General features: G+C 47.1%; 1 protein-coding gene across 4 annotated transcripts in view; it reads left to right on the forward strand.

Moving 5' to 3' along the window:
- The window catches only part of LOC119433981 (Krueppel-like factor 2), a 102,986-nt gene extending 81,459 nt beyond the window's left edge, over positions 1-21,527 (forward strand). For all 4 annotated transcript variants that reach the window (XM_049659344.1, XM_049659345.1, XM_049659346.1 and 1 more), the window contains exons 2-3: positions 1,031-2,028; positions 18,806-21,527. In XM_049659344.1, coding sequence (XP_049515301.1) covers positions 1,031-1,948 — 918 coding nt within the window. In that variant the 3' untranslated portion in view covers positions 1,949-2,028; positions 18,806-21,527. The remainder of the gene's footprint in view (positions 1-1,030; positions 2,029-18,805) is intronic.
- Positions 21,528-22,266: the final 739 nt, after the last annotated feature.

Raw genomic sequence — 22,266 nt, forward strand, 5'->3', positions numbered from 1 at the left:
ATGTTGATGTTTCTTTGTTTTTCAATATCCCATGATGTCTCTACAGCGCATATACGATCGCCACTGTAGACACCCCATGCTATACCGACGTCTGTACTAAACCACTTTCTGTCTGTGTCGTTATGTACACCTAACATAAAGACACTTTCTCTAGACGCGCTGGGGCGTATAGTCAACAGGTTGTCGCGTTCCTCGTCCAGCTATTTAAGAACGCATTCTGTGTTCGTCAAACACCACTCTTAATAAACTCTCCTCTTAGCGTAAACGTTTTCTTTTCGTCACTAATTGGGGCTGCGTCATCACATTCGTATGCGCTCGTGTGCTCTCTTACTGCAACAGGCAAGATATTATAGAGTTCTTCCATCGGTTAAGTGGCTTAAAACATTTCTGAATACTAGGATTCCTAGCAGTCCTGGCTTTCATTCGTCTATCAGAAGTCCTCTGTCTTTACCCATTGATCTTTAAGGAAGTCTATGGCATTTTTCTTCGTTTGGAAGAATGAGCGGCGCAAACTTCAGCAGCTATCCTGAGTTACTGCCGTAGTGTTTTCTGGAGATCTTAGAGAAGCGTCACGTCTTGCCTCGAATTTCTTGTGTACCGTCGTTACAGCGGATTCTCAAAGCCACAAGAAGCGCAGGGTCCTCTTTTCCATGTTTAGCATCTCAGTGCTGTTGTTGCAAGAGAGAAAGAGAGAGAAAAGAGAAAGGCAGGTATGTTAACCAGTCAATTAAGAGTCCGATTGGCTACCCTACGCTGGGAGCAGGGAAAAGGGGAATACAAAAAAAAAACAGAGAGAGGTATATAGACGTGCACGAACAGTACTAAAGAGTCAAAGGCGCTCGCACAAGCCAGACATTCTCAGAAAGCACAAAAGTGCATGCCTTCATTGCCTTCTGAGCCGATGATCGGCGGGGACGGTGTTCTAGTTGTCTATTCACTCATATTCTTGTTGCAAAGTTTAAATCATCCCAATCGCGCCCAGTTTCTAGCCATTCCCGCGCGTAATCATTTCTTTCTCGCTGCTTCGCAGATGTGGCAGGACATCGAGAGCGTCCTGCTGGGCGACATGGCGCCTGGCTTCAGCCCCGAGCCCCGCGGCCCGAGCCCTCTTCCCCCTCGGCGACCACCCCTGCCTCCGCCCTCGGCGCCGGGCCCCGGCTACCACCACCACGGCGGAGGTGGCGGAGGCCCCGGCCAGCACCACCTCGCCGGCGCGGCCGCGTTTACGGCGCCGCCACGACCCGACCTCCTCGAAGACCTCGGCCTCACCGTGGCCGACCCCAAGCACCCTTACGCCGGTGGAGGAGGCACCGACTCGCCGGCATCCTCCATACCTCCGCCGCCCGCCTACCCGGCGCCCTACGCCTGGCCCGCGCCGTCCAAGTGCTCGGGCTACCTAGCCGCGGCGCGGTGTCCCTACCCTCCCCAATGGTGCGGTTCCATGCCGGACTCGTCCCGCTACGGCCCTCCGTGCGGTACTCCCCTGAGGCCATCCCCGGCCATCGGGTCCTGCTTCGGGCAGGGTAGGGTACCGTCGCCGTCGCCATCGCCGTCACCGCTCCAGCACGACGGACTAGTGGTGCCTCCTCCCGCCCTCTACCCCGGTCCCAGCCTGGTGCCCGCGCCTCCGGCGCCCAAGCCCCGCCGGGGTCGCCGGTCGCGCGGTCCCAAGAAGGTGACCGTGCACACCTGTTCCTACCCGGGGTGCTCGAAGACGTACTCCAAGAGTTCGCACCTCAAGGCGCACCTGCGCACTCACACGGGCGAGAAGCCTTACCAGTGCAACTGGAAAGGGTGCGGCTGGAAGTTTGCTCGCTCGGACGAACTGACGCGCCACTACCGCAAGCACACGGGCGACAGGCCGTTCCAGTGCCGCTTGTGCGACAGGGCCTTCTCCCGGTCGGACCACCTCTCGCTGCACATGAAGAGGCACGCCGAGGTGATCTGATTGTGCCGTTCGGGGGGGTTTGCTCCGGTTCGGCGAGGTGATGTGTCCGATACTCCTGCGTACGTCTCGACTCCTCCGAGGTGAGTACCGCCGGGATTTCGCAGAGCATCCCCGTGTTCTATATAGCACGTCCTGTACCCGCAACACTTCGCATTGATTCAGTGATGATGGTTTATGATAGTTTGTGGCTTATGAACCCTTTGTAACGGGTGGACTCAGTATTAGTATTCTAGCCAAGAGAGAGAGAGAGAGAGAGAAAAAAAAAAGAACAAGAAAAAATCTAAATATGCATAGTCAAGAGCTGTAGTCAGGAGCTGTACGCCAACTCTGTAGTGCAATGATCTCCGTGTACTAATAAATAAGTATCTTACCGAGTATACGTTTATCTCTTTTTAGTTTTCATTTCAATTGTACTTTTTATATTGACTGTATCGATGTTGCGCGCCATTTCGTTGTGCGAACAATGCTTTTGCTACATTGATGCTCTTTTCTTGCCTTGTTGAATAACGTTTGTTTTAAGTTGATGTATTCGAAGTTCTCCCCTTAGTCAATGCCTTTGTCAATGTATGTAAGGTATTCATAAATAAATTGAGTAAAAGATAAGTAAATACGCGTAAATAAACTAAACGTGCCGTAAAGAGACATGCTGGAAAGGGACTAGCATTTTTCTGTTCGGTGCAATTAATATTTTAGTAATTACTGTTATTAGTAATGCTAATGCCTGCTTGGACACGTTTTTCATCACGGTTTTTAGTTATTGTAGTGTAGTTGTTAACTACGGATACTAATAAAGGAGCAAATAGTTTCATAATTGATCATTTCATGCTTGGTGAACAATTTATCGCTTCATCGGACACGCCGCAAGCAATAGAATGCAAACTCACGCAGCAGAATACACGTATTTTCTTTAATCCGCTAATAAATCTTTCTCTAAGCTTGTTGTGCCTTAGCTGAAACATTCTTTGTCCGTTTTCACGTTCCAGTGACATTCCAGTGATACTTCACCTTGAATATTTGCCTTTGGACTGGTGTACTTAATCCTGCGAGTTAGTTTTGTTCATTTGCTAAGAAGGCCAACACTAGGTGTTGGTGACTTCAAAGTAATAAAAGGAACACTAAAAAGAATTCTGGGGTGTATGTGCAAGAAACACGGTATGATTATGAGGAACGCTGTAGTAGGGGAACTTGGTTGAATTCTAACCACCTGAAGGCACCTAAATCTAAAGTACACGATCGATTGCGGCAGGTATCTGCGGGCGGATTATGCTAAGTCTTACCTAATTCACAACCTAACACGACGGTGAAATCCACAGACGAAATCAAGCGTCGGCACCAGCAGGCGACTTGTTCAAAGCTTTGAAACCGCCTCACGAAATGATAAATATGCATATAACCCGCAAAATTTGAAGTATAAGGCTTTTCCGGCACATGTATTGCACGAGTATTTCACTTTTACACACCCACGTGCATGTACTGGGGGTATGTGTGCAGAGAGAAAAAAAATTTACAATAAATTAGGGGCGAGCACGCACTTTGCCCCTCGTAGTCCTTTAGCCGTTATTTCCAAATCGGCAAGGGATGATATTTAGCAGCGCAAAATAATTTGTTGTCGCCTCAACCAAGCCGCAGCAACAGTATCAGAGCGCCCGAAAGCTTCCTCAACGCATGAAAACCCTCGGTTGCGAGCGCCACGGTGCGGATAAAGAACCAACCACATCTACCACTGAACTTACGCTCTCTCCGTGCGAATGGGATGACCGGCGCAAAACCTGCCAGCACGCGCAATTTCGTAGGCCCTGCATTGACACTCCACGACCATTCTTGAGACGCATAGAGAGAGAGACAGAGACAGAGAGAAGGGAGGAAGGAAAGGCAGGGAGGTTAACCAGACTTTGTCCAGTTTGCTACCCTACCTTGAGAAACATGACGTCTTCTCTAGTCGAGTGGGTGGCACTGTGCTAAACTCGGCGGAATGGAAGAACTTTCGAGTCGAGGATCGTTTAGCAATGGGTGGGTCAATTGCCAGCTTTCTCGCCGAATGCGTTGCCGTTACTTTCGGGACTTCCTAACTGCGTGAAACTTCGATGTTCTGGTACTCGACTTACTATGTACAGCGATAGCAGTGTGTGCAGACTCGAACTATCGACAGCATGTGTGCGCCGTGCGTAACACGCGCTTCATATATCAGTAGACTGGCAAGAGTTGTTGACGCGTATATGGTAGCACGAGCAGTTGAGGCAGGCGAGATGTGACGCGGCGTGTGCTTCGTAGTGAACGACCAGCAAAATGTACAATAAGTAAAGAAAAAAAAGATAATAAAGCCAATGACACGTGATAGAGGAGGTTGCGTTCACCCAGTTTGTCAAAAGCCAGAGGAACCTACGGGAAAGCGGACTATAGTGACATCGCGGCGGTCACGGGGCAGGATGCGTTCTGGAAGTGTATAAACCCAAATCAAGAAAGTAAGGAAATTCATTTTAGGAAACAGTAGAGGGTCAGCCGGACGAAGAAAATAAGAATAAATTACTGATATAGACGGTAATCAGAACTGCGACCTCGCGCTCACCATCGGAACGATGTAACGCTGTTCCATTGCGCCGAGTGCTGTGAATGACTAGGGCCAGTATAGTCTACGGATTCCTTCAACTCGATTCTATTCCTTTCGTGTCATCCATCGTTGATAACCCAGATATCATGGGCGGAACGCCGCTCGCGCCCCTGACAAGGCGTGAAAAGAAATAACGCTGAAATTGAATCGCTGTAGTATCCCGACCTGGTTCTAAAAAAAATTTCGTCCTGCCAGATTTACTATTTTCATTTAAATGAGAAAATCTGTAGAGCTGCCGGGATTCATGTCCTCTTTAACAGATGTCAAAATTACTCCTATCCTGCTTTAGAGTTCCTTGACACAAGACAGTTTCTTTGCATATAGTACTACATCTTTTACGTCGTAATCGTCACCACCTTATTTTACGTGTTCTGTGGGATAGAGTCTACCAACGATCGCCAATTATCTCGAGAGTGGTACGAGTCTGACGTTAGCCGACGTGATCCTATACACGCAGATTTCTTTGTCTCACACATTACCCAATTCTTGGCCTAATAACAGAGAGAAAGAGAGAAGGGAGGTAGAGATAGCAATGATAACTAGCGACAGTTGGCGTTTTACCGATGGACGTAGAAGCTAATACAAAGTTGGACCGAGGAGCTTAGAGAGGGGCCATAAAACGAACACTCAGGTCTGGAAGCTCACAGTTTAACCTTTCCGCTATGGCAATCACTTTGTTCTGGGCTACGTTGAGAGCAAAAAAAGGAAAAGAAAAGAAGTTATTATTATTTTTTTTCTGTGTTTCCTGTCTCTGCTCTTGAAGATTTATTGCAAAGTGCTGTTTGTGCCAAGTCTCAAGTGACGACGCGCACAATATCATTGCATGGAATAAATCGCGCACCGTCGGAACTCGAACAAGAACGCGCCACTTGATGGATGAACGCTCTACTGTGAAGCTAATCGGGCAACTTGTGAAGCACCCCATACAAATTAACATGGGTAGTTGCCACATCGCCTGCGAAATCTCTGGACGTGGCGCACTTCTTCACACTGGAAATTTTTGAGGTCCATGCTAAAAGAAGAAAGGTATTTGAAAGAAAGGTATATGTGCCACCGATGTGCTTGTAGGCGTCGAACGATTGTGCAGAAAGGCGCTCGAGCCGTACTGCGTTCGTCACCGTGACCTAGCAATGCCAATAATAAATTAAGGGAGCGTGAGCATGTCCAAGCGTCGTTGTCGAAGTACAGCTGGTTCTCCCTTTTTTCCAATTTGCCATATCAACACGCAGACGCAGTTTCAGCTTCGCACAGACATCTCGCACAGACATGGTAGATGCGCTATCGCCCCGCGGCCGCGGAACTAAAACTAACGCCTCTATCAGAAAGAAAAGTTGTTGTCCGTATTCAGCAGTATGCCTGGAAGTGCCGCAACACTGAATTTCTTTTGCGATGGGAATTTTAACTACGAAAAGACTTTTACGGGAACCGCCAACCCGGCACGATCGATGTGATCTGTTTACTCGTACTGCCGATTTTGAAAACCGTCTCTTGTTCTTCGTGCAAGGGAAATGCAACATTTCATTAATTTAACAATGCGTTTCAATCGACGCGTCTGCATAGTAACATGTATCTCCGTCAGCGAAGCGTCGTTTGGTGTGGCTGGCAGCCTTCGGCGACAGCACATATATGTATGTTTTTAACGCGTCACATCGGTGCTCAAACGCTCGTTGTCCTGACACTTTAGACACGAAAATATGGCCTATTATAAACACCGATGGGAAAGCTGAAATACAGAGTGATTTATCCTCGGTTAGACTCGTTGATTCCTTAGCCCAGACGGGCCGACAGAGTGTAGATGGACTCGGCGGCTACGGTAGGCCTAACCTTTTCGGTGGAAGCGAACGATCTCGGTGTGGGTACCTGGCGAATGCTAAAATGTTTCAATTTGAGCATCAGCACCATTTAACTATTATTTTTTAGCACACTAGGGAAAGTGGAAGCCCACGAATCGCCTCAGCTTAGTTATGGATGCGAAAATATCAATCAGTGGCAGGGTTCCTGGGGCCCGATCAAACACGTCTGAACGACTGCTGGGCACCTGGGATAGCTGCACAGTTGTTGAAAATCTCTAAAACATCCCCGCTCGCGTTGCAGCACGGTCGTGAATATAATATTCGAAGCTGTAAGTACGCGGAAACAGACCTCTACATAGACTAAAAAAAGATTGTCGCAGTTTCACCCAAAAGGCGAATCATCAATTGCGATAGCAAATTAGTAGAGAGCTATACGGAGTAAGGATAGTAGTTTTATCAGCTGTATAAACTTGGACATGCAGCAGCACCAACAACGCGCAGAACTGTTGTTTTATCCGCGTTCGCACCGAACGCGCGTGGCGTTGGTGACTGTTACCGGTGCCTCTGGGGGCAGCTCGGAGGTTTTCGACGAGATCAAAATGGGACACTCGTCGAGCAGCGTCGGAAATCTTACCCACCTTCTCGCCTCGCAACGTTTTTATATAAATACGCATTTGGTGCCGCAGCTAAACGTCGCCTCCCCTCCCTCCCTCCCGTCCTCCCACGGCATTTCGCGCCACGGAAGAAGTCGCGTTTGCTCTCTATATATGGTGATTGTAACGGAGTAAAGAGACGCAGCCCTTCAGGGAGCATGACGCAGAACGCGCGTTTGCTCTCCGACGTGCGTTCGCTCCCCGTGAAAGCGCACGTCCCTCGCGACCTTTCATTCGCACATACAGCGTCCGGAGCACGGCGACGATTTCATCGACGTTGACGTCATACGGAACATCACGGCAACGGCGACGACGACGTCAGAAATCTGCTTTGGAGTGTCGATATAATTGCTATCGCAATAAAAACCTAATAACGGCTTAGAACGCGCGGAACAACAATTTCTATGGACGGGCCGACATTACAAACCTACGCTTTCACTATGCATGCACTTCACACTCCGCAGTAGCTCTGGGAGCTTTGATATCTTCTGTCCAAACACTTCTGCGTTCCCCTTATGCAAACATATAAATCGAAAAGTTTTAATGAATAATTCCACTGGCAGCAACGTTTCTTAATTTTATTCACGTAAATGAATAAATTGCACAAACCCGTGTGCTCACATATTCCCAGAAATTGTGCAGGTACCGTTGTCGACGATTGTCAATGAAAACGAACAGCCGAGCGCTTGAAAACTATTCGTTTACTTAAAAAATGACGCACTTGAAGTAGCATATTTGTTAGTGAGAAATTTCGTTGTGAAAAGAGCCATTAACCAGCACATCTGTAGTGACAGTATAGGTGGCTATAACATAAAGGACGGCAGATCCCACGCCCTGTGAGAATCGATGTTATGCGAAGCAGTGTGCAGGGAGACTGCCAAGTTAACGAAACGACCATGAGAGCAGCTGTAGGCGGCTGTTTCATGACCTACATGACACGCATGTCATGACATTCATGTCATGACTTATGATTTGTATTCGTCATACACTCTTGTCATACTATGCCAATTTTGGTACATACCAAGTTAACGAAACGACCATGAGAGCACCAAGACGTAGGCGGACGTTTCATGACCTACATGACACGCACGTCGTGACATTCATGTCATGACCTATCATTTGTATTCGTCATACACTCTTGTCATACTATGCCACTTTTGGTACATACCAAGTTAACGAAAAGACCGTGAGAGCACCAAGACGTAGGCTGCTAGATAGATAGATAGATAGATAGATAGATAGATAGATAGATAGATAGATAGATAGATAGATAGATAGATAGATAGATAGATAGATAGATAGATACTCTCAAAGTGGCAGATGTTGGCCAAGAAATGCTTCGCATTTAAAAGGCAATTCGACGCATGTGTGTTATCCCTGGGAGTAAGAGCTTGAAGCCGATTGCCAACTTCATCTCCCGCAGCTGGCAGACGGGGAGAGTGCGGTGGGAGAAGAGGAGGGCTGTCCTTCCCGCTTGAAACCTTAAGATTGCCCAAAACAGCCATGCGGCAGCGTGTGCGTCTCAAAGAGCTATATAATAGTTTACGTTCGGCGACGAACGCATCCGTATAGCATCGGCGCAGAAAGCTGTCCGCCGTATGAATGTGCGGAGAAGAGAATACTCCGGGACATTCCGAGAAACGCCTGTTTGCCGTTTAGGGTGTGCAGGCTAGTTTGATAACTTCCGAAATGATTTTGCAGTTCTGGAAAAACATTAAGGACAGTCGCCCGGTACACGCTGCGGCCTTTTCTTATGCTTTGCCTTATCATGTCGCCTCCGCGTATTGTTAGAGCAGTCCGATAAACTTCAGAGCGAAGCTTGTTATCGCTTTCAGTGCTTCGTCTTTCGGGCGACGCCCCATTTCTTTATGGCGATAGCAATTACACGCCCGTTCGAGCTACGTTCGCACCGGTGCCGTCGTTTTTTTCGCAGTATCGACGGCGCATGCGCACACGACTTCGCGTGGAGGGTTAGAAGGTCGCAGGACATCGCGCCGAGTTCATGGGCGGGTTCTTCGAATAACGATCCAACGCTTATAAACGTCCGCCGATTTGTGCTCCCAGTTAAAACTCGCAAGCTTGAGCATAAGCAATGCGCGCTATAGGCACGAAATTGCCTCCGCGGGCGTTGGCAAAGGCACGCCGTCATTGGCCTGCACGTATGACGTTCAAAGCTCCGGGAGGCCGGTCTCTGCGGCGCAGGCCCAAAGCAGGGTTTGCGCCCCCCGACTCCCGCGGTTGTCAACGCAGAGCGTAAGAGCTTTTGCGAGAAAGCGAGCCACGGGGAAACAAAGGAAATCTCGTCCGCGCCGTTGAGCGCCGCGCATGCGCATTTGGGTGCGGTCGATGCGGGAAGGCGTGTCCCGCGACATACGCATTTGTCCTCCCCCCTCCTATTTCTCCCTCCCCCCATCCCCTTTCCCGGTCCTGCCTCCGTGGTTCCCCACGCACCAGACGTCGTCAAGCAGCAGCCGCGCTGCAGCACGCTGGCGTACGCGCCGGCAACCAATACGCCCTCGTTAGCGGTAATCGAATTAGGATGGAATCGATAGCGGCTCGCCGCTGAAGGGTGGGGTTATCGGTAGTCTGGAATCGGGCTTGGTTGCACTCCGTGCGCTATCGCATTTTATTTTTACTGCGTAGCTAATTGCCCTAGGCGTAATGGATGAACGGATCGATTTCGAGATAAATCGGTTTAAACGTGTTTCCTTTTTTTTTATATAGCGCTTGTACACGGGACAGCGTTTGCCCTCTATAGTAAACGGAACAACGTTGTAATGAGATTGTGTCTGTCGTTTATACGAAGGTTTTATCGCGATAGCCATAAAACCACGGTGTTTGATTACTATACCGAGGTTTTTTACGCGATTGTACGTCTTGAATGGGAAGTCTGCGCGAAAATCTTCGTATGCACTCAGCGAGTGACGAGATGTACAGCCGGGGCATTCTTGCAGACAGAGACTGACTGACCGGAGCTATTATAGACTTCACGGAGATATGGATTGATTTTGACTGCCGTGGCTCTGTGGTGAAGACAGACTGCTCGCTTGCTTCGTAGTTCCTTTGTTAACTCGGCACACGATCGCTTTTGCGTTCCGCGCCCATCGGACTGCTTCCTCCGGGGCCGCCACTCGAACACGTGACCTCTTAGTCAGCAACACAATTGGTGTGTGTAGGGCTACTTTGGCTCACCTGCCGCTGTGTAAGGAAAAAAAAAAAACATACAGTGACTCAGGCACGTCGGCAGTTGTGAGCATGCGCGCACAAACCAGGTTACATCGTTGTTGCAGCCTCCACGGAAACAGGAGATTGCTTTTAATGCACTTATCGCGAATACGCGTTGATAATATAGAAATGTGCAGACAGAGAGAGAGAAAGAAAGAGATAGAGAAGAAAAAAAAATGAGTGTGAGAGCAAGCACTAATAGATGTCGTTCCATATAGCTGAATTCTAGGGAATCGTTGGAGTAGGTCGTGCCATGGAGTAGAACGGACTACGATTGGTCGGTCATAGCAATGAACTGGATACGAAGTGAATAAAAAGCGCTGCCCAGCTGGGAAAAACTCGTTATAGAAATCATTTTGCTTTTCTACTGACGGTATAATATATGGTACACATAGAAGTTTTAAGGAAGAGAAAAAAGATGAAGCAGATCTAAATAAAATATTAGACGCACGAGCATGTATAGCATATCGGATTAGATCAAGCAGGCTAGGGGACTTTTCACCACCACCCTGTTTTTTTTTTCTCGTCTTTTCTTTCCCCAGACATCTATAGTCTAAGGGGAGGTCGAGACAAACGGTGAACAATGCATGACAGTGTCTCGGCCCCCTTTACACAAGTACACAAGAACTATTCGGGCAGACAGGTTACGCACACTTAGAAACAAATTCAAGTGCATAACTTCAAGCAATTAACAAATGTTGAGTGCCAACCAATAAGTATTAACGAAACGGCGAGAGCAAGTTTAAGAACAAGCAAATTACGCTTGATACTCAAAGGGGATGCCAATAAACCATCATTATCATCACGAAGAGTTAAATGAAGAAGGACAGTGAAAAAAGACGCAAAAAAAAAAAAGAAACGGTACAACTTAGCAAGCTTCCTACGTTTGCGATAGCATATTTAGCTGGTGATGACTGCGAGGCACACTCCCATTTTACAAAGTGACATTTCTATACCTCGTGTATCTCTCACACACCTGCGATTTCCTGAACACCGTGACGTGCTCAGGTGTACGCTCAACGCACCTCGAGTTTTCTGTTAGATATGTCCCACGTGGCTGAAGTCCCTCTATAGTAATGCTATATGGAGATGCGTGACCGATGGTGGGATCGAACCCGTATTCCAGCAGAGCAGTATAATGCACTAAGCATTAGGTCACGATCTTTTCTTTTTTCTTTCTTAATTGTCTTTAGTCAAGAATCGCACGCATGCTTCATCTCGGGTCAAAGTCGCTCTTTGGAACGTCCCGCGCCTGCGTCACGTGCCACTTTATCGCAGTCTTCTCATGGCATCTAGCGCTTGAGACGCTGTGTTAGATTGTACTGCCTTCGGGATCGGCCCACATTTCATCGGACGGACACCTACAAAGTGGTTCAAGTCCGCGTATAACACTATAACATTAAAAATCATGCAAATCTAATGTGCTTGTTGGAATCTTATATGTGATGCGATCGTTTGTCATGTACTACCGTGTCTCTGTTCAAGTCGATAATAGGCCCACAAAGCTGCTCTACTCGACTTTTTTTTAAATACACGTCTCAATTATCATCTGTGTTACTCGAAATGTGCATCTACATGTACTATCATGCGATGTGCTGGGCCTTCCTCTTCCCTTTTCTTCTTCTTTCTTTCCTCCTCTTCAATCGGAGAGCCATGGTATGCGATTGAAGGTTAGGTTAGGCCCCCATTCACATAAAGCTCTTACGCTAGAATTGTTCGCAAGAGAAAAATTGCAGGCAATCATGATGCAGGACATATTAATGGTGAGGGAGGCTAGGTCAATGGCAAAAAAAAAAAAAAAAAAAAACTTACGAATCATAAGCTTTGTGAATGTGGGCCCTGTTAATGACGGCTGGTGGCATCTCTAAATTGTGCAGAGAGAGAGAGAGAGAGAGAAAAAATTATAAATGAAAGGCAGGGAGGTTAACCAGGACTGAGCCCTGTTGGCTACCCTACACTGGGGAAGGGAAAAAGGGAAGGGAAAGATTAGAAGAAAAGAAAGACCACTGTGGATATCGCCGACGTGGTAACAGGGGCCTCATTCTGAAACGATCCACTTCGGCGATAGTACCGCCTCGGTGACAATACGGCCGTCAGGCGCGCGCTGATTGGCTGGTTGAGCAAAATTCGCTGACGTCGTGCTGAACCAGCCAATCAGCTCATCAAATTTAGCCTAAAACAGCCAATCAGCGCGCGCCGTTGGCCAAGGCGATAGAATCGCCGAAGTGGATCGTTTCAGAATACGGCCCCAGTTTTCTGCTCTATATCACTGTACATCGGTACATTGTGCAGTGTTTATACGTTTCCCTGCTTCAACACCAAATGAACTACAGGAACAAGGCTAACCGACACCGAAATGTGCGATAAGTTCTCGGCGGCGTAGCAAGCTTGCGGCACAAGACCGCATCCGGGCGGGCGAGTGGCGAGCGTGGTGCTTGCTACGCTTTGCAGGGCAGCGAAATCAGCATCCCGTTGACGGGCACATTCTGCACGGCTCGTCGTGTGGCCGCGCTGATCTCGAAGCGCGCGAGGCGGCCCGCGTGAAGACGTGTGTACCGGCGCCGGTTTCCTGGATGTCGCCCTTGAAACGAAGGCCGCGCACTATTTGTCGCCAGGAACGCTGATGGTCGCCGCGCATCCTCCATTAAGAGGCTACGCTCGCTCGCATCTCGCATATGCGCGGCTCTGTCGTCGTCGTCCAAACGCTGTTCGCGAAATATGCGCGCGAGGCTGCGCGTACCCGTGTTTACTCGAATTTAAGCCGACCTCGAGTCTGAGGCGACAGCTATAGATTAACAGGTTGAGCGCTGGCAAACTGTAATAATAATTTAACTCTGTAATGCCAAATGTATCCCATATGCTACGCAAGTTTTGGTACCTCAAAATTCTGATTTAGGCGCTGCCGGGAAACCTAACATGTTGCCTACAGTAGCCTGTTTCATATTTGGAAGCGACATTTCAGTCGTGGATAGTTCCGCAATCCACTTGCTCATAAATTAATTACTATATTAATTAGGTTTAAGTCAAACACTTGATTGCTCTTTTTTTCTGCAAGTGCACTAACATTAGCAAGAAATAAAGGTACACAAGTTATTCCAATATTTATTTATGTGGAACTGTGTTTGAGCATTACAGGGTTAAGTGGTTTTTAACTGAGAAACTCTTAGGTCCATCCGTAAAGTTATGCGGCGGGGTGACTGCACCGAATAACTATAGGCCGCGCTCTCCAGCAGTGATGTCCGTGATGAGACTTTGCGTGTGTGCGGCTGATCAAGAGGGGTTGAACAAGGGATGTCGCTTCATACAATGTTTCGACGAGCAGGCTTGTCTTCGTCAGGGATTGTCACGTGTTAAAATGGGCTCAGTGTTAATTGTTATTGTAATCCCTATTTTCAGATTCTTTCTTTTGTGGTAGTGTTGGGATAGCCAACTCATATAAAGAGGCCGACCTTCCCATTTCTTTCTATACTTCAAACAAACAAAACTAAAGCGTTCGCCTAATTAGAATACGAGTACCACTTGCCATTGAAATTGGATGCGTAGGCGTCTGCGGCAACAACCTTTTGACAATCGATGTCTGTATGCCTCGTGTCCTGTATCAATAGCCCATTCTTAAAATTCGAAGATTTCAAGTTGTGAGAGACTATTGAGTGCGGAATTGGTGTTCCCTGCGAGAAGTGGACTGCGCGTCACGTGTCACGTTTATTAGTTGTTGCGCCGTATTGTCGTCAGCGATACGCTAAGGATAGCGTCAGCTATTGGAACGAATAATTGTTACGCAAGCTTAGTAGATATGCTCAAGTCTTGTCAGAGATTGTTCAAATGTAAATCAGGTTGTAGAATAACCCAGAATCAGCAAAGTTGCCCTAGGGTCTTGCTTACGAGCCATGTATACGTTTTCAAGGCGAGAAAGTTTAATGATATCTGGAGAGGTTAGCATATGGCGAAAGGCCTCGCATGCTGCTCCACGTGAGTTTGTGAGGTACGATAGAAAGAGGGTGAGATTAAGAGCAAGAACAAAGCGTACTTTGTCGCAATTTGTAGTGCACTATTACGACACTGATTGCTTGTTCTATACTTAAAATCCACTTTCCAAGGTTTCCCTACTTTCCGGTGGAGCAGTGACAACTGTCAACACAGTTTAAAGAGACGCTGACTAACAATTTCAAGTCATGCTACATTACTTAATCACGCTTCTGCAACAGGCAAGAACAGCCACTGTTACGCTGAGAACGACGCTCGCTAAGCCAGGAAGGACGCAAGTCCAAAGTGCAGTCGGCGACGTCATGAAGTTTCCGCGCAACCACGCCACGACGTCATTAATTTGACAGGGTCTACTTGGGTCCAGTAACGGTTTATGGCTAAAGAAGTATCACACAATATTGTAAATGGACCACAGAAGTCAACCCAGCAAGATTTTAAGCTCTGCTCCAAAACGGCCCACATACGAGAGGATAACCTAATTGGAATCGGTTATGCCACACTGACGTAACACGACGACGTCACTAAATGTAACACAAAAATTACAATTTCGAAAAAAAAAAATAAAACAGCGCTGTACCAGTCTAACCCTTCCAGGCGTTGTGTACACAATTGTGTGCACCAAGATAGTGCTTCAACAGAAAAAACACTGATGAAAGTAGTGGTATTTAAAATGTGTCGCATACATCTTGAAGCACTCATGATTGGAATTGTGCTGCAATTTTGGATAACATGTGCAAAATGTTTTAGTAAAATGAGTGGGAAGGTAGATGGTTGGGTGTTCTTGCTGGGTGTCAGTATGCTGTTGTATGTAGCGGGTTCACTTTTTCATTGTTTTTCCGAATGTCATGCACCAGGCATAATTTTTCAAGCGGCAGGATAAGTGTTTTTCAAGCTTTTCAAAACACGAAATAGTTGACCTTCGCGTATTTAATGTTCCTGTAGTTAGTTTTTTCGCGCGGAGTCGACATTCTGCGAACTTGACAAAACTCACCGAAGAATTGAAAATTTTTATCTTTTCTGCAGCTGTACTCTTTCTATGATTCTGAAGATACACTAAATGTGGTGAAAGTACGTTTTCAATTAACAGGATAAAGTGGCCCCTGAAAGGGCCAAGTTTATTTAATGTTTTCGTCCATGGTGTCTCTTTAAGTATGGGAAAAGTGGTTAGTCCCTCAAAATGAGTTGCTGGCCGTTCTCTCTCTCTCGCTCGCTCTCTCTCTCTCTCTCTCTTTTTTTTTTGCGTAGCGTGTCGAACATTCGCCGTCTCCTGAGCTTCAACTTGGGCGTCTCATATATACAAAAGTTATATCAGGTTACATTCGGGTGAATGCGGCATATAGCGGTTCTCTTGATGACACCAGCGTGCGACGGCCGTCACACCCCACCCTCCCCCTTATAATGCCATTCTGCCAACAGCGCTGCAGCGAGCGGCAGTGGCTATGTTTCCCTGCGATAGGCGGTCTTGTGCCGCTGCGGTGATTAGGCGCCGCATTTTTACTGGCGCTTGTTCCGTGACAGGTTTCTTTCATATCTTCTTTCTTGCTCTTTGATTCGCAAAGCTTATTACTCCAGGCTATAGCGAAAACAAGTTTTATGTGCGCCCATTTCGGTGCCGCATTATGAGGACGCCGCTACGCGTAGAAGCGTCCCTACCGCCGGGACGACTGCATAGGAAAACGAGACTCCCGATGGCATCAGAATTAAATAGAAAGCAAGTGGTGATTTTGCGTCAACAGAGAGAAAAGGGGGAGCTCAGCTGTGCGAAGGGTCATATGGGCGTTAATACGATATGCTCCCTGGACTCTGTAGCGGAACTTTGGCATTTTGGCGTGCGCTCGCAGAACCGCAGTACTTTGGAATTTTGCGTTCAGTGAAACGTTACCGAGGTTCTAAGTCTTGGTTAGCAGGCAACGCGGGAAAGGGTGCCAAAGCGGGCAGGAATGACCACTGGTACTTTTCTAATCCTGCGTTATAATGGTAGTTCTGCCTAAATAAAGCCAAATGAAATACTATATTTCAATCGAATGTACTACAAGAGTGTGAAAAGGGGATAAGCCCGTATGAAGGTCCGATCCAATCAGCTTGAATGGTTTTTGTCCTGCACGTTTACTTCGCATGTTTGAAGCTAGCTGTGACATCGTCACGTAATATACACGTGTCTCTTAGTCGAAGCCATCGCAAGTAAACCAAGTTCACGAATTATGTAATCAGCAATGACGGAATAATTACGTGATCTTAGCAATGACTAAAAGCTTTTTTTCTAAGCGATAACGCTAAGTTACCAGAGGCCGCAAAAACGTATGCAGGAACACGCGTGTGTTATCTATGTAAAGCGAAGCTTTGTTGATTAGTCATGCCTGTTTGACGCTGTACAAAGACTTGTTTGGTTTGGTTTCGTTTGACAAGTTTTATGTACAAATCATATTGGGACGTGCCGATTCCGGAGGATTAGCCAAGGACGGGCATACATCTAGTGCCGTACACTCAATGGCTAAATCAAATCAAATCAAGTAAAACAAGGACTCCGATAAACATAGTTCACCATTCCATTAACAGATCGGTGTTCTGATTCAGAGGTGCCTTTAAGCCGATATTATACTTTCGGATGTCGGAAGGTATTTTTATGCTACGCAGAACAAACGTGGGAATACTTGGTCAACGTTCAGGTGTCATATAAGCCACAACCTTGGTATTTATATCCACAAACCTATGCAGCCAGATAGCGATCGACCTAACAGCCAGGCAGACACGCCGAACCCGGGCAAGTAGGCAAATAAAACTTGGTTTTAATATAAACACCCCCTACTCGTACTGCGTCAGTCATTAGTTATTCAGTGCGTGCATGCAAGTGAGGATGAAAAGAGCCAATGCACCATCTGTACGTCTGAAATCAACAACGTTCAGGAAAGTTCAAGAGGGATGGCGAGTCTGCGTGGCATCGCCTGACTGTTTTTCGCGTCTGACTGTTGAATGCGCATCGATAGCTCAATATGGTCGAGATAATTTTGTATAATAAACTTGTCTGCGTACACAACTTTGTACTGTAAAACTGTATGTGCGTGTAAATGAAAGTTATTCTTCTGCGTTATGAAATAATATGTATATATAGTAGCATTAAATTACGCAAATGTTTTTTTTTCTAGCGTCTGCTAATTATTTTCACCACCATTGTCCGTCTTTGTCTTCCCATTCTGCTGCACACAAGAAGGGCTATTTTGCGACTTCCCCCTTGTTGTATTTCAAGAAAAATAAAGTTAAATAAATAAAGACGTGTTTAATAATAACAAAAAAAAAAACGCGCATGCAACGTCTATCACATATTTCATTTCTTTCATATATGAGAGGCACCTCGGAAATGGGCATTTGTGTACGCACATCATTGGCTATATGGCATTTTGCCTTGATTTCGTAATTTCTACGCGAACTGAGGTTTTCCTATGATGGTAAACATGAACTGCGTAATTTCATTACTGAACTTGCGCTTTGGAGCAAGCGTTGAAGATTCCGCGTTTGCTTGCTCCTGGGGCGGTATTATGTAAGAGTCTACTTAGGGGAGTGTCCATTTCGGCTGTCGCTGATTGGCTGCTGCTTTACGTGCAGGAAGGTGCCAGCCTGTCTCCTTCCTGCACGTCAAGCAGCAGCCAATCAGCGACAGCCGAAATGGACACTCCACTAAGTCCGAGCCCGAGGGCGCGAGATCAAATTCGGGCCGTGATGTCCGAATTTTGATGGTGGCGAAATGGAAGAAACGCCTCTGTACTGTTCATTGGATGCACGTTAAAGAACCCCAGGTGGTCAATGCTTATCTTGAAAACCCCACTACGGGGTGTGCACCATAATCATATCCTGGCTGTGGCACCTAAAACCCCAGGATAGATTTAATCTGTTCAGCTGGCTCTGACGTTCTGCCACGAAGTGTGAGGGTGCGCACGAAGCCACGTCCTGTGCCGATTTAATTTCTAGATGGCGGCATATATATATGTACAACGTTATATCGTGGCCAAACGTTCTACTGTTGGAAATTTCAAGTTCTACTATGGTAGAAACTCTCGGGGTTTCAAGAATGCATGGATTGCCAGGGTAGTATCATTTCTCGAGATACTCCTAGTTTGTAAGCTTTTGTATTTGTACGCTTTGAGCCATTAGTAATGTTTAACAGGTGCGTCACGGATGAAGTTTACGTGGTACTTCCTTATACGTACGGTCTATGCATATCCTAAGTTCCCCGGCTACAGCGAGAGTGACTAGCGCTGTTTCTCAACTCGCGTGCCTGTCGTTTTATGGCTAGCTGCGTGACTTGGTTCTGTGGCGGCTGCTGATCCTATGCATTCTGCGTGGTTTGAAGGTAAACTGACCTTTGTATCACTAAGAGCCTAACGAGATTCATGATGCGCAGTCCAGAGTGAGCACTCGACGTGCGGTCAGCCTGAAAGGTTTTGACGAGACCAGTTAAAAAAAGTCATCCATTGCAAGAATCTCTGTTACATTCCCACATCTTGACTTTGTTGTTGATGCTACAAACGGTGTGCCACATTACTGTTCGTTTACGTCATGGTCTTGCTTTTCTCTCTCTTTTTTTTTTTGTTCTGCGCAGATGCCACGTCCCGGTGCTATAGCGCGGAGGGGCGTCCATTGCTCAAGTGCTGCGTCGGCCCCAGAACCGAGGCCGCCTGCCACACGACCAAAGATGGCGATACTCCTCCTTCTCCTCCATTTCGCCCCGTATCTCTTTCTCTCTCCCTGTCTCTGCAATACCAGAGACCACGTGGACCACTACTACTACCAATACTACTCACGTCCAGGGACGAGTCCGGCGGTTCCAGAACGATGCGCCTCCGTTCACACATCCAAGCCTGCAGCACCAGCGCACTCTGTCCACTGCTGCGTTGCCCAGGAAGGAATGTACTCACGGGACACATTTCTCACCAATCCCAAGAATCGTGATGGCGTGCTGTACTCTCCTGGCAAGAAAGATTATCTGAGCTGCGTGAAACGGCGTTCCCCCTTTCCTTTAAACGCCGTTTCTTATGTCATGATGCTGATGCGTGGTATACACTCAGTGCCTCGTGCAGTGTCCAGGAAAAACAAAACGCACCGCTCACAGCACGCGCGCGAAAGTACTCCATGGCCAAAACAACGATCACTTGTGTGAAACTGCATTCCTCGCTGTCTGCGATGATGTAACGTGGTACAGCGCGGCGCCTCGTACAGTGTCCAGGAAGAAGCGGCTAAAAAACATCGCGCGCAGCTGTCTCCATCCAAGAAAAGACAGCGGCAGACAACGTGTCCCGAGGCAAGTGAACAGATCTTCGAAAGTGCGTTTTGTCACCTGCCTTCAGCGACGCAACCGTCGTCGTGCTTCTTCTGAGTGTGGTGTCGGTAGCCAGCAGACCGCGTGCGCGCGCAGTTTTTCGCCAGTCCTGGATCGACAACGTCCTTTTGGTTTTCTGGAGTTCAAGAACGCGATTACAAGAACTCCGTTCGGAAGTCTTGAAGAGCATCACGTTTAACTGCAGTGGTGGTGAACTGTGCTTGGTTTGCAGTGGAAGGTCAAGTGCTGCGGCCTCAAAGGCCTAAATATATTCAGCAGTCTTACAAGCAAGCGCTGTGGTGTCGTTGTGTCCCGAAGAAATGCAAAACAAGACAGGAGTTCGCAATCCTTGAAGATGGAAACTTGAAGTCATATCAAGAGTGACCCAACATGGGATGCCTCAGGCTTGACCCAACATTGCTAGATCCAAGTCCTTTTATCGAAAGGTTGGATCCAACCTGATGCATCCTTTGTTGGACCACTGTTGAGTGGCGAAGAGTATAGTGTGAGCTGTGGGGCGAGGTTGTTAGGGTCAATGATATTGTTAGCGTAATGTCGATAGGTTATTGCAACGCTCGATTCAGCGCACTCAGCCTTAGAGTTCGGGGATTGCATGAAGTAATGGGCTTGGCCAGCCGACTGTGGTGGAACCGGGTGCGTCGTTCTGTCTTTAAAGACTGAAGGAGCGAGCCACGCGATAGCAATTTACAAGGCTTTTGGCATCACGTGAAAAATAGTTAGCGGTTTCTCAACGCACAGGCTCTGGTCAGCAGCAAATTATTCTCGCGGGCGTCGGCGATTTCTTTTTTTTTTTCGGTTCCTAAGACGTAGTCTTTCAATGGTAGTGGGTCCAAGACAGCTGTTGTGAAAACTTCGGCGATTGATCTCCGACAGAGCTAACGGGACGATTTAGGCACCGAAGGAGCAAATGTAATAGAATTTTTTTTCTTTCGTGTTGTCATTTTCTTGCGACGAAGTTGTTCTTTCTGTAGGAAGAACATATAGCATGTGGCCCATATTGCTGAAGTGACAATACCACAGGGCACGTGCCTATCTTTCTTATGGACGGACTTAATGCCGTAAATAAATGAAATGTCGCTGAATTAAGGAATCTTTTCTTTTTTTTTACTCGATTCATTACGGTAGATAATACTCTCGAAGCCAATCACAAACCGGTCTGTCCAAACTTAGGAAAGTTTTTGAACTGCAGTCGTTGCTTCTAACTAAATTTAGGCCTTTCAACTGGAATGTTTTAGGCTGAAGTTTCGGGCGGTGCTAGACAGCATGCTCAGCATGGCATGAAAGAAAAGTAAGAAGAGAAACCATGGAGTAGGAGTGTTCTCTTTTAAGCGTACTCGGCATTCCTCGTGCATTGCTGCAGCTCACGATTCAACAACTCGGAGGGCCCTTGATGTGTGATGCAGCACAGAAGCAAGGCGTGACGAAATTATTGCAATAGATGTACTGTCGAGAACAGTGGTGCAACGAGTGTTACGGAGTACTGTTCCGCGTCCCAGCGCGAGTCGTGTCACGCATGCAGCGATGACAGAGACCTCATTCCGTGGACCGTGCTGCTGTGAGCGAAGCAGCTTTCCGTTTGTGCGTGTGTGTTTCAAGGCGTGCTGTGAGTGTTGCCCAGGATTGCGCCCTTTGGTGCCACCAGGCGGCCCGGCGGGGACATTGAAAAAAAAAAAAAAAAACAGACCAACCTGTGGAATGATATACTGGAATCCTATCGACGTGGAAAACTATATGTGCGTCTGTGCGCGTTTGTGAAAGAGTGTCGGTGCCTTTTTACGTCTTAGAATTTTGTGGCCTTAAGTCCGGCGAGACATGGACGCTTTCTGTTTTGATTTCCTTTATTTTTTTCCTTGACGAGACACTCCGGGGAAAGTGTAAACTTACTCAATATTGACTGTCGCGTCTCTCCCCCGTCGGTGGCGAAGAGATAGCCGCCGATATCATGAGACGATGTTCAATAAATGAACGAGTGTATTTATTGTTACCCATATGCTTCGCTGCAGTCTTTCTTGCCGGGGTCTCGAAGTGTTGAAGGTAGAAATACAATGGTGCCGCTCATGGGGACGATCAACGAGTAGTTTCGAGAAGTGAAGCAGTATAATCGATTAAGAATGCTGTGATCAGTTTTTGTTAGCATGGATCTATTGGACATATATATATATATATATATATATATATATATATATATATATATATATATATATATACCTAGTACTTGTAGCACAACCATTAACAAGGGCTCATTCAGAAATCAGAGTGTGTTTTCACATAATAGACGTAGTGGCGCGTATACGGTTACCACAATACCGGGGACATGGGTGGAAGATCAGCGTAACGACGGCGTTTTGGGACTCTGAGAAACGTTCTGGTGCTGTGCGCGATGGCAATTCGATACGATACGCAAAAGTACATTAGCAATGATGACGTCACTATCGACATGTTTACACAAGCAGGAAAGTGAAACATAGTCGCCTATACGAATAAGGGTTCAGCATGCTTTGATTCAACATAGAGTCACAAAATGTCCTCGCGAAGCTGTTGTTCCTGTGTACGTCTACTTGATGTTCCGGCGTACATCTGCGCTGTACTAAAGTTCCCTAATGTGGTACCTAAAGTAGCCGGCTTGACGGAGACAAAACGCTTGGCCTTGACAGAGACAAAACACATCACACGGTCGATGTGCTTGATTGCTTTGTCTGTTCGCTCTTTAAACGCATTGCGGC

The sequence above is a fragment of the Dermacentor silvarum genome, chromosome 11, assembly GCF_013339745.2.
Source record: "Dermacentor silvarum isolate Dsil-2018 chromosome 11, BIME_Dsil_1.4, whole genome shotgun sequence".
Lineage (NCBI taxonomy): Eukaryota > Metazoa > Arthropoda > Arachnida > Ixodida > Ixodidae > Dermacentor > Dermacentor silvarum.